Source organism: Convolutriloba macropyga, chromosome 3 (assembly GCF_964194025.1).
Source record: "Convolutriloba macropyga chromosome 3, txConMacr16.3, whole genome shotgun sequence".
NCBI classification, from domain to species: domain Eukaryota; kingdom Metazoa; phylum Xenacoelomorpha; order Acoela; family Convolutidae; genus Convolutriloba; species Convolutriloba macropyga.
In genome coordinates this window covers 39,470,099-39,483,053 of record NC_134470.1, presented here as the reverse complement: position 1 = coordinate 39,483,053, position 12,955 = coordinate 39,470,099, and the positions used below count along the sequence as shown (strand labels likewise).

The 12,955-nt window shown below is 38.2% G+C and overlaps 2 protein-coding genes across 2 annotated transcripts in view; both read right to left on the bottom strand.

Moving 5' to 3' along the window:
* The window catches only part of LOC142336199 (large ribosomal subunit protein uL16-like), a 100,901-nt gene that overhangs the window by 81,100 nt on the left and 6,846 nt on the right, over positions 1-12,955 (bottom strand). The gene's annotated exons all lie outside the window — the stretch shown is intronic.
* LOC142337062 (NADH dehydrogenase [ubiquinone] 1 alpha subcomplex subunit 9, mitochondrial-like) lies at positions 1,774-8,539 on the bottom strand. The gene is made up of 3 exons (XM_075386124.1): positions 7,891-8,539; positions 7,368-7,652; positions 1,774-2,112 (listed from the first exon to the last, which is right to left on the bottom strand). The coding sequence occupies exons 1-3, from the start codon at positions 8,510-8,512 to the stop codon at positions 1,835-1,837; spliced, it is 1,185 nt and encodes a 394-aa protein (XP_075242239.1). The 5' UTR covers positions 8,513-8,539; the 3' UTR covers positions 1,774-1,834.

Genomic DNA, 12,955 nt, shown 5'->3' with positions numbered 1-12,955 from the left:
TGTGCTTCAAAACCAACACTTTATCGTTGATTTCTGCACAGTCGAGATAAATACTCTAAAATCTACCCTTTAAAATCTACGACTTTAAAATCTATCCAAAACAATTTCATCGGAATATCTATTAGAGTCTACTCAAGAATTTAAATAGATTGTTTTTGTTCAGTGTTAAACCAGACTTTTATCCAGATCTCCAAATATCCGACTGCGAAATTCAACACGAAATTCAAAAGATTCCGAACTCTACGCGGGACGAGCTTTTTAATGATACCACTCATATTTCTCTACTATGAATATATCGATCGGCCAAAATTGACTGAACAAAAAAACCCATTTGAGTATATAGTTCCTCCCCCAAAAAGGGGTCGGAACAATTAAAAAGGTTAAATTCTCTAGCAGCAAAAAAGCCTAATAAGCAGTAACTCATCATACCTTCAATTTGATTCTTTTCAAAACATACTGGATGTGCAGTGTCCCAATTGCTATCTGAGACAAACGAGAACCTTCGGCTAACTGATCTCTAAAGTCTCAAAAACGCTTGCAAGATCACAATAGCGTGAAAAGCAAGGTCTCAAATTGAAACCTGAATAACAAATTCCTTTAACTGCCGAATTGTAGTCCAACACTCTCAGCCTCGTTGCAAAAAAAGCTGCCATGAAGCCCAACATGTTTGTGGAGCAAAGACATCTCTTGAAAATCTTCTTAAACTTTGTCCGCCAAGCAAACACGTTTTGTGCACTCATTTTGCAGCTTCATCTATCAGGTCTAGAAGACAAAACAATTTTCCAATCACTGCAATAGTCTTCCTATCATGGGGTCTCGAATTCTCTTAGAATTCAGTAGCGCTTCAATACAATTCAGAGCAAACAAATTTTAACAAGTACTTGGAGCTGCAATTAAAATGATCTTAATGGCAATTTACCAATCTCTAAAATCTTCAGGCAAACAACACAAAATTGGCTGATTTCAGATATCAGTATTTTTAGACTTTTCTGGCTGATTCAAAATGGTAATAATTGTGCTTCAAAACCAACACTTTATCGTTGATTTCTGCACAGTCGAGATAAATACTCTAAAATCTACCCTTTAAAATCTACGACTTTAAAATCTATCCAAAACAATTTCATCGGAATATCTATTAGAGTCTACTCAAGAATTTAAATAGATTGTTTTTGTTCAGTGTTAAACCAGACTTTTATCCAGATCTCCAAATATCCGACTGCGAAATTCAACACGAAATTCAAAAGATTCCGAACTCTACGCGGGACGAGCTTTTTAATGATACCACTCATATTTCTCTACTATGAATATATCGATCGGCCAAAATTGACTGAACAAAAAAACCCATTTGAGTATATAGTTCCTCCCCCAAAAAGGGGTCGGAACAATTAAAAAGGTTAAATTCTCTAGCAGCAAAAAAGCCTAATAAGCAGTAACTCATCATACCTTCAATTTGATTCTTTTCAAAACATACTGGATGTGCAGTGTCCCAATTGCTATCTGAGACAAACGAGAACCTTCGGCTAACTGATCTCTAAAGTCTCAAAAACGCTTGCAAGATCACAATAGCGTGAAAAACAAGGTCTCAAATTGAAACCTGAATAACAAATTCCTTTAACTGCCGAATTGTAGTCCAACACTCTCAGCCTCGTTGCAAAAAAAGACTTTTCTCGCTGATTCAAAATGGTATTAATTGTGCTTCAAAACCAACACCTTTCTCGTTGATTTCTGCATAGTCGAGACAAATACTCTGACTTTAAAATCTATCCAAAACAGTTTCATCGGAACATCTATTAGAGCCTACTCAAGAATTTAAATCGATTGTTTTTGTTCAGTGTTAAACCAGACTTTTATCCAGATCTCCAACTATCCGACTGCGTATTCTGTCCACGGGTTTCAGGTACTCATCAACATTGACTGCTTCAGGTAGTTTGATCTCATCCATTGTATCGTAATAGTTCTTGTGTGGTCTATACGGTCTCAGACACTCAAGGACAATTTCGCTCAACTTCCCGTGATGGTGCTCGATGCCTAAATCTTTCATCCCCGGCATCCCAGTAGGAAATTCGCTTTGATGATTCAGCTCAATCAACACCCGATCAAGAGGCGGCTTGCCTAGAAAATAACACAACATAACCGACTCAAAGAAAGAAACGCAATCAAAGGTAGAAATCCCTCCTAATTTTTGTAAAGGTTAGAACTAAATGTGCATAACTCAAAAAACATAACTGGCAAATGCCAGGAAAAAAAATGCCAGGAAATTCCAATTATAAATAAGACCTACATAAACTAAGAGGAAAAAAGCGGTTTTTCTACCAATTTCTATTATATTTTCGTTACTGGCTTCAATTATTAAAATTAGAAGAAATTATCTTTGCCTTCAACTCAACCAATTAAAGTAAGCAAAGCAAATTTGATTATAGCTGTAAACAGAGTATATCTGCGGTTTATTTCAATAACCATAGCAAACGTGTCCACAGTTCATCAAAGTATTATCAAGCCAAAAGCAACTGATAAAAAGGCAAATCTAGCTATTTTTGGACAGGTCTTAGTCTACGATCAGCCACCGATTACGTTTTCAAAGCCTAGAAAAATTAAAATAAAAAAGAGTGCAATCGATTACATTTAATAGTAGGTGTTAAAATTATTTTATTTGAACGTTTTCGGAGTTTTGCACGCCTTTCCGAAGATTTAGATGCATTTTATAAAAATCGGTTCTGATTGGCAAATCTTTTTCACAAAGCTTGCATGGTTCATAAGGCTCTTCTCGTTAGTCTGTAGAATGGCAACGTAAAATGGGCGAAAGTAATAAACCGCCATGTTTCCAAAGGAATAGATTGGTAAGCGAGTCTCATTTGGTAGGTCTGCCATGATCGGCTGAACGGTTGTCTCAGCGAATTTTCTGCACAATTTGACTTGATGGAACGAAGTGAGAAACATTGACATTGTTCAAGGAATGCGTAGCGTTCCTGTACTTTTACCCGTAGGTAACCGATGCCATGATGGTTTTCAAGTGGGTTTACAGCAGAAACAGTTTTAAATAAATGTGATGTGCGTCTAGCACAATTGGGCGTTTAACTTCAAACCTGACTTGAAGCGATGCGTCTACTTCGCTTGACGGAACAGTTGAGGAGATGCTCTCTTTCAATGTTAAAGGACTCTCCCTGCAAAACATACATTATGCTGCCGTCAACGGTGCGGTAAATTTCGATAGACGATATTAGACGGAGCATTAGGCGGTGACACAAAGCAACATTTGGTAAGAAATGAACTTATGAAACGAGATTAATAAAAAACTTCGTTCCTTAACTGACTTGGTAGCAGAAGCGGCTGACGAGAGGGTGGAGTTCTTGTTCCTTGGTCACCTCACAGAACTCGAAGTTATAGACAAAGTTGCCATCTGCCACGAAATAGAATTGCTTAGTTCAAGAAATCAGGACCCCAAACCCAGCTACTAGAATGTAAAACTTCAGCGAACACATTACGCGTGCCATCATTTGCCGGATTATTACAAGTGGCGACGAGGTTATATTGGTGAACGCTTGTGTACGCTAGGATTTCATTTACACGAATTGAAAAAGATATGGGGCGCTTATTAGTTGAATTTCTCCACTGCAAAACATATTAGTTGAGTTTATCCACCGCTATACGAAGAACCTACTATCTGTCCTCATTAACATTTCATCCATTGTTTGCGTTCAACGCTCGACAGATATCCCAAATTAATCGTCCAGCGAGGAGAGCGCCTTGCAGTTCCAACTTAGGAACGGTTATTATGTTCATAGGTGCGACGCAGGCCTTGCCCAGGACGAACACCAGATCTGGTTTAATGTAACCGGAAGGAGAAGCTACGTAAGCCCTATGAAATGCGAAAGCACGAAATATGACCTTAGAACTATCAACAAAAATATGTAATTCGAGATATTCGAACGGTCCTGAGATGTACCGACTTGGTATTTCGATCGGGACCAGCAGTGGCAGTTCAACGCAACAAGCACAAAAAATAACAACTATGTCTTTTAGCATCTCGTCATCCCAGTGCTGTTCACTGGCACACCAAATGTCTGAGTATCAAATGTGCACCTACGGAGGAAGTTGCTATAATACCAGTAGGGATGAAGATCTCCAACGCAAGACTAGGCGTTCGGTTAAGCTATTTGTTATGGTTCTGCAGGAACCACAGCTCACAGCAAGAGTGTCTTTGTTGTGATTCCACTTAATAGAGCACATGGGAGCACTCTTCCGTTCTTTCTTAGATGAATTTATCGTTATCACTTTCAAATTAGTTGATTGAGAAGACTCGTAAAATTAGCCAGTCAAATTAGCTTGTCATGAGCCCACCTAGATGAAGAGGTAGCACCAATTCCTTCGAAATAATGAGGGCATTCTCTGAGGCACTCCACTGAGTCTAAGTAATCATCCATGTAGAAGTTCAGGGACGTTTTTGGGTGATTTCGAGAACCCGTTAGCGTTACTGCGTGCCGTGCGTTGCAGCGCGTAGTTCGTGAGCGAGTCTTTAGCCTTGATATGGCACGTATATTTATGCAACTCATCCGATGTTGGGTCCTCCCGGCTCAAAAGTTGCTGAGATGGCTGATCGCATGACGGAGGATTAACCGTGAAAAGCATATCCTCAACATTGGCCGCGACTACATATGGATCTTGTCTCAATCTTATCAGTAAATAAATGAATTTCTGTATTTAATCTGGACCAGTAAAAGAAGCTTTCTTCAAAGATGCACAGTGGAAACTAACTGCCCTCATTGAGCACCCTACGGACCTTTCCTGGCCTATTCGGATTGATAACTGAGTAGTGCGGTAGGTACCACTCATGATCCGAGCGACATTCGAACTTGAGGGCATCGAGAATCGTGACATAGCCCTCATTTAAATCATTTTTTGGTGGTATTAGTGTACATTTCGCTAAACTTTTGAACTTTGATGAGTCTCTTTTCAACGAGTTCAATTGCAAGTGACGAGAAGTAATTGTTGGAAAGTGGCGTGTTATCTCCAAACAACAGCACTCCTACATATCCTGTTCTATTATACACTGTGGCCTTTTCAATGGTTTGATGAGCACGCGCGTTCGCAGCGATCGTGCGTACACTCGCTTAAGTGCGATTTCGTACGATTCGACGTCCTGACTAGCCAATTCAAAATCCGCCCCCATATTAGCTTTGAAACATGTCGATGCGCAGGTGGATGGCGTGAAACAAATCATGTTCAAGTACAATCTCAATGTTTCATGACAATATGTTATAGTCTAGGCGATGGTAAGTGCTTTGACGTGAAAGATGTCTGTATCTACATCAAGGTTTCCCTCACATAGGGACTCACTTTGAACGTCTCGAACACATACTTCTTTTAGCGGTTACAGTTAGTCCAACAACCCTTGGATCTACTACCTCCTCGTTATTTATACCCTTGCCTGTTAGCCTTAGAGCTTCACCTTGCTACCCGCGAGACTGCTCACTACCCAAGAATTACTTGCGGTATCGCACAAAAAAAAGCCTTGGTATCTGTACAAGCAGACTTAACCAACTTCGATTCAGTCACCTGAACGCGGCCTTTCACATTACAAACCTAACCGGCAGATTGACGGGAAAAGCCGCCGCGGATTCCCATAACCAAGACTGGGATTGAAAAATGAGATAAAACAATAAAAATGGATTTTTTGTACAAACAAAATTCACATGCAAACAATTCTGATGTCAATTTAGAGCTGAACATACCCCTGTCTAGTAGTGAGACAACACAAGGGCTAGTATCAATACCAATAACCATTAGAAATGATAACTAATAACAAAGTTCGAGTAATCGGCATGTAAAATTGGGCTTTATGGGTTTATCCCGTTTCTACTTGTGATTTTTTTAAACTGACTCAGTTCATTTTAGATTGCTGAGCAACTGCAGTCTAAAAACACTTTTAGCAGAATGAGAGAAGAGTGAAACTAGCCTAGAGATGTCAAAAGCTTTCACACCAAATGTTGAACAGGCTGTGAACTAAGGCACAGCAAAAAAAATGTTATTAAAAGAGGTGAAAAAAATAGGAGCCTTATAATAGCCGGCTGAGAAGCTGCGGGAGGCTATTAAAAAGATGACATAGTATTTGTCTTACTTGATTACTGCCCAGTCGATGGTTTAATTTTACGTATACCGGCTGCATTGCTGTTGCTAGTTGTTGAGGGTTTATGTGGAACAACCCTTTCAGCTACATGTAGAAGTGTGTTCTGTGAGCTGTTGTGACCATCCTTCTGGTATATTCTATAATCGAGGCACTGCCTGAACATGTGTTATCCGTTAGACATGAAATAAACAGCTTTGCTTTGGCAACAATTTTAGCTCGCTGAGTGTGAGTTTTTTCCCTAATGTAGCGAGACACTCCTAAATGTTATTACCTCTGCACACAATGCTTGCCGCAGGTCTCTGGGTGCCCTTTGTGTGCACCAAACGTTTTCTGAGGCAATTGTGGTCTCTACTACTAAGTGGTTATCCTCAGCTTTTGCCCTTGATCATCCTTTATTCGTCAAGACGTGTCTCGGCCTTTTGCTTCAACCAGTCATTGAACTTAGGGAGTGAAAGCTTTAGGACAGTCAGGAGCTGCCAAGCCTTTTTCATATTGTACGGCAATTGTTGCAAAGTCGAGTTAAGGATTTAGAATGAAAGTGACAAAGCCTCCTAAAAGACTTGAAATGGGGTAGCAGAATAGTCTATTATGTTATACTATTGTGCAACTTAAATGGAGGCAAAGAGCTGCCTTTGTGTGCGTGTGCACTTACAAATGCCTCTTGTTGGTCAAATTTACGTTCCAGTGTCTTAAGTGGCTCTTTGTATATTACACCACGGCAAGTACACTCTGCGCTGTCGGTCGTTGCTTCGCAGTAACAAGAGTTTTGAAGTATGTCAACTTGACGTTATCTGTCAAGGACTGTGAGTCTATGGCGCTTTTAAATTGCCCATACCGTTCATGCCACTGCACGTGGTCACAATTGTACTGTGACAAATTGAACTCAAGCAATAGCTTGTACTTCTAACTAGTGATTGCGTCTGCCAACTGCTCGATCAAATCCGCGGAGTCCAAAGAAGGGACCGAAGGTGTGGGGTGCTGTGGGCCAACTCAACACGATTAAAAAGGAGCACTACGCCCGTACACTGGAGATATAATGGGTGTATGGTATGGAGAAGCTACATAAATTGCAGTACTGAAAGGGTTAAAGAAAGGTACATCTATCGCAGCCTAACAACTAATCTGCATTATTGGAATAGGTAATGCTGATTGAGGGGATGCAATGCTATTTACTGAGGGAACGCTTACGTTATGAGAAGCATGAGTCTGAGGTGACGTATGAGTCTAACCCATTTCAACTAACCCATGAACCACGCCAACTCTTGCATCTTTGCGTATGCCTTGAGCATTCCAATGGGAACATGTCTAATCTGCGTCTGATACTCCCCATTATCATCTGAGGAATCACCGCTCATAGTTCCATGGACAAACTGGTGCAGATCATTCAGGTAATAGGCCTCGGACCCGAGCAACTCGAAAGTTTTGCCTTCGATTTTGGGCATCCGACAGGCATTCAGAAGTGCTTGTCCAACGTCGCCAACATGAATTGGCATCTTCAGAATTGCTTTTTTGTCGGACCAACGCTTGCCTGAAAAAGCTCCCTCGAAAAACTCCCTAATTCAATTTGTTGTGGGTCTTTGACAAAATTTTAACAAATAAGGCATTTGGGTACATATGCTAGAATAAAACTTCAAAACTATGACCAAAATCTACCATCACCGGGCTCTCGTGTAATACCATTCATTCTTGGACAACATAGCCAATTTAAAACCTATACAAAACGTGTCAACTCTTTCAAATAATTGAAAAGTTTTTGTGGTACGTACCTACAAGAATATTTCCAGCGACGTGGGGTAAAAATCGCATCAACGTCAAATAGTCATCAGCTCTTCCGAACACACGCGCCGGTCTCAAGATAACACTTTCTGGAAAATTCCGTCTCATCACTTTCTCGCCAGCAGCCTTTAACCTGAGAAAACTGCTGTCAGCTTTCGAGTTAGCTCCATAAGCCGACATGTGAACAAGTCTATCTTTATTATGCTTTTTGCACATTTTTGAGAGTTTATCTGGCCAGTGAACGTGGACTTCATCTAGTGCGAAATTCCGAGTTGGATAAGTTCGTCCAATACAGTTCACTACAACGTCTGAATACTTTACAATCTGCTCAGTTGCTTCGTCATTTCTGATGTCATAGAACTGAATGAAATTGAACTGACCAAGATCCGCCATGGGCTTGAAGTGAATTACTTTCTTATCAGTTAGTCTATGAGGCACTACCGCCTGTACACCCTCGCGACCCATTCGAGTCAAGAGGTTCCTGCCAATCTGTCCGGTTCCTCCAAATACTGCTATAGTAAACCCGGCATCAGAATGTCGTCCTCCAATTCCTTTTTCTACTACTTGTGATATACTCTTGTTACGAGCGAACGATAGATAGTATTTTGACATGCTAACCTGAAATGGACAAAAATATCAATCATATTGAACAATAACCAATTATCTATTGTTAAATTAAAAAACTAACGTCGGATGAATTGCTCTCGAAAGAGAGGCGAGGCAATATAATTTATAGGGGCAGTAGCTTAGAAATGTTTTATGGGAGCAAAAACACCATAAGGGTTCCAGCCCTGAAACTAAAGGATGTCAGTCCAGCATCTTAACCACTAAGCTACACTGGCGTTGCATCCCTTTCTCTCAGCCAGTTTTATATTAGCAACCGGCTTTCTTTCAGGATGGAAGCAACTTAGATCACTCAAAAATGAAAATTGTGAAAAAGTCACCTCTGAAATTCTAGAATGTTCTAGAAAAGCACAAAAACGGTCAAGCAAAAACACGTTTACAATAATTGCTTCCAACTTCGTTCCAATGCAATTCATTATTTGGATATATTCAGGATTATGCTGAAAACGAAGCAGACTGAGATTTGATTATACACAATGATCTGCAGAGCCACTAAATAGCAAAATAAACTAGGCTAGATATGGGGAACCAGAACGGACAGCCAAAAATTTGCTAATGAATTAATTCTGCTGATTTTGTCTAAATTATAAACCCAAACGATTAAAAATCAGAAAAATCAAAACTTGGCAGTCCATAATCATTTCAGCTACTCACTGCGTGCAGAGATTACGCGTATGTTGTAGATTAGCATTTTTGCTCGAAATGAGAGCCTCATTTTGTAACGTTAGTAGAACAGTTTCAAGTTACATAGAAAGCGTCACAAAATTTCAATTTTATAAAAAATAAAAATGATACAGAACAGTTTGTAGTGCCTCACAGCCGCCAGTTTCTTTATTTCATTACACAATAGATTGATTTTCATTACACAATAGAAAATCAATTGAACAATTGGTCCTCTAGGTGTATAAGTGCAATCACATTTTATCACTTTTGTCAAAACTTCGTTAAAAAGAAGACCAATAAAATTTATGTCGTCAATGCACTTAGGGGAGATTATTATAGACCACAAAAAGAACTTAGAGACAAGTTTTTGATTGTCTTTGATCAGTGAAAAACAACAATCGAGGTTCCCTGACTCATCAGCTACGCGTAGGAAGGACTGGCATATGAAAACTGTCACTAACGGATCATTCTGGAAAATCCCATGTCTCTTTCGAGGAAAGATCAACTCCCTAAAGCGAAGGATAGCATAAACAAGACAAGCATGAACACCTATTCTGAAAATCAAAGCAATGGAAAAGCTTTAGACGTAACAATTCAATTAGTAAGGAATTCCGCTATCATTCTGCAAGATTGTTACACCAATTGCTCATTCATCAGATATTCCCTTTTTGGATCAGTTAGTATGAACGTTCTATTTGAAGAAACCCCCTCTGGTTGGACGACAACTAAGTACGCATCTGCTAATATCCGCTGATATTAAATTGAACTACAAGTTCATACTCTGGTAGAGAAAGATGGACTGAAATTGCCGTTTGTATCCATTTTCAAAAAAACGGTCGATTGCGGGAAGGATTGCAAAAAAACCCGTTATCATCCAAATGATCACAGCAGCACATCCGATTTTAAAGCCAACCAATTGACCAGTCCTCCGAGAAAATTTCTAATTTCTATGGCCGTCATGCCGACTTTTGAATACAGACTTTTGGAATTAATGAGATATGTTTCCGCCGGCAATCCTCCAAATCTATTTTCCTCCGCGCAGATCTCCAGCACTTGTTTCGGTGGCAAAAAGTGGGCTTCGGTTTCGTTGGCAGGAATATCGCGCATGTAGTATCTTGTGAGCTCATTGCTCCCCTGATCTCTAAGTTCTGGCTAGCTTTCCGAGTTTCACCTTATTGCGGAATTTTTCTGATTGGAAGGCCAATCACGGCTACATGATCCTACAAATAAGTCTCGTACTTACGGATTAAATGCTATATGTTTTCCTGACAACCTTCCAGATATTTTTCGCTATCTTACGCGAGCTCTCCATCTCAATAAGAGGGGACTTCACAGTGTCACTGCCGCGCAAATTGAGCAATGAAGTGTCCTGTGAGTTCCAAACTCCTCTGATCTCGAGATCTCAAAGTGAGGGTCACTGATGGTCACCTTATTACGGCATTTTCTGACTGGAGAGCCGAGCAGCCTGCAAACAACTCTCTTACTTATGAAACGAATCGAATCGCGTCATTAGAATTTCTTTTCAATTCAGACATTATTCATGTCTCATTAATAGGTTAGTCAACCAAAAATGATTTCCAGTTCTAAAATCTCGTTTCATTCTTTATTGATTCGGCTTTTTGACTTCGACACATGGACGAACGATATTTATCTTGATCTGTTTGCAGAACAAAATCTTTCAATGCCTTCAAAATGTGTATAGGAGCCTCGACCCTCAATCATTTCTATTCAAAATAGAATCTGTTATCAGATTAGATAATTTCAACATTTGAAACCGTTACATTGTCTTGAGTTGCTTCCAGTAAAGACATACATTTTTCAAAGATACAAAAGTCACACTGTATGTTGATGTTTTGCGTAATGTTTCTGTAATATCTGACAAAAAATCTGATACGACTCTTATTAGAAACTTTCAATCGGCTTGTGGTTAAGTGAAGTTAGAAAAAGGATCATGCCATCAGGACAGCAATCTGATGCATTGCTCAGGGAATCAATTTTCGGTTGCCAGCTTTTATACTTCTGCCAAAAATTTCATAAACTGGTGGTATCAGCAATCACGCCAAAGAAATATCACTTTCTTATCACGCCCTTAACATCAAAACTATTTCCATAATCTCAACAAGACGTCTCGTGCGAGTAAGTGCGTAGCACAAAATGTTCCAACATACCTCTCAAGTTTGTGAAAACAACAATCAAATTCTGTCAGAGAAACAATTGAGATAGCCCAAAAGCAATTTATATGTATTGGAGAAAAATACTTGTACTGTTTAAAATATATATTTGTTATTGACAATTTGAGAAAACTAAAGGATTTTCACAGTTCATTTAGGTCTACATTTCTCTTCTAAAAAAACTAGACTTGAATTTTTTTCGTAACGGCAACAATAATTTGCACACTAAACTTTGAAATGTAACTTTTTGAAGTTTTTAGAATTTTTTTCAATTTTCATATTTCATGAGCGTAATGAGAAATTTTTCAAAATCTCGCAGATGTGCCATAAGCCACACATCACGCAGTTTTGGTTCTGCACTAATTTAAAGCCGCAATTTATATCATAATTCATTTTTTCTTAATTTTAAGATTTCTGGCAGTTTTTGCGCTCTGCCTCTATTTCTGTTTAACATTTAAAGGAACTAGCTAATTCTATCGGTAATCGTAAAGTTGAGACAAAATCAGAATTGAATTTTTCGAAACATTTCGTCACTTTTGATGTCTTATGAGCATAAACAGCCTACTCTTTTTGAAGATCTCGCTGGTGTTTTAACAGCTAGATTTATTTAACACAATTTTGGTATTGAATATATATAAAACCGCACATTTTAATCAAAAAAGTAAAAGTAGCTTTTTAATATTTCGGAGTTTTTGCACTATACCTCTAGTTTCTAGTACCATGTAAATGATCGGGAAAAATTGTCCTTAAAGACTCTCATTTATTAGCGCTGGGGAACACTAGTTATCAGTGTATTCGACGTTGTGGCCCTCTCACTCGTTTAAGCAACATTTTTTTCAAAGAAAGTTTTTAAAAGTTTAAAAATTTTATGAGAACTGGAAAAGAATTTCATTTTTTTTTCAAATCTTTCTTTTCAAACGAGGAGTTTTTCAAATATAGGAAATATTTTTATTTTTTCAGTTTACAGAAACATCCAAAGACTGGAAAACATCAGTTCGGAGAGTAACTTCAAAATACTGAAGTAAAATATTTTTAAAAGATATATTAAAAAAATTTTCAACCTTGCAATGCATAAACCCTCTCACTCTCAAATTTATCTGTATTCCATTATATATTAGAGGAGAATATTCGAGTAATATACTCTGACAAAAAAGAATAAAAGCAAAAAAGCAAAGAAAAGATTGATTTGCTGTTCATTTCACGGAACCGATTTTCTTTACGTCCTCAAGGTTTTGAAAATACTAAAATGGTTAGTTCTGAAAAATGGGAATTGTTTGTAATAAAACTTAAATAAAATTAAATAAAACTTTAATAACTAAATTAAAACTTAAAATAAAAAAAAATTAGAAAAAAAAATACATTTTTCCGCTTTTGATTTTACATTTCCAAAGTTAAATTTTGCTATTTTGAGAGCTTAAAATTGACTGAAGTCTTCGATTTTCCAAAAATTTGTTCGATACAAAAAAAATTGTTCGTACAATAACTTTTCACCAGCAGAAAATGGGAGAAAAACATTTTGAAAAAAATAATTCTTTTTGAAATCTTTGGTCAAATATTTTAAATTGTTAACTTTTAGGCTCGAAACTGTAAGGAATTA

Bases quoted from the DNA above. Each gene is read 5' to 3' on its own strand.
- LOC142337062 (XM_075386124.1), bottom strand. From the start codon at position 8,512: ATGTCAAAATACTATCTATCGTTCGCTCGTAACAAGAGTATATCACAA. The intron at 7,653-7,890 runs GTACGTACCACA...GAGCTTTTTCAG, and splicing joins CGCTGGAAATATTCTTGTAG to GCAAGCGTTGGTCCGACAAA. The intron at 2,113-7,367 runs GTTAGTTGAAAT...GTTATTTTCTAG, and splicing joins AGAGTTGGCGTGGTTCATGG to GCAAGCCGCCTCTTGATCGG.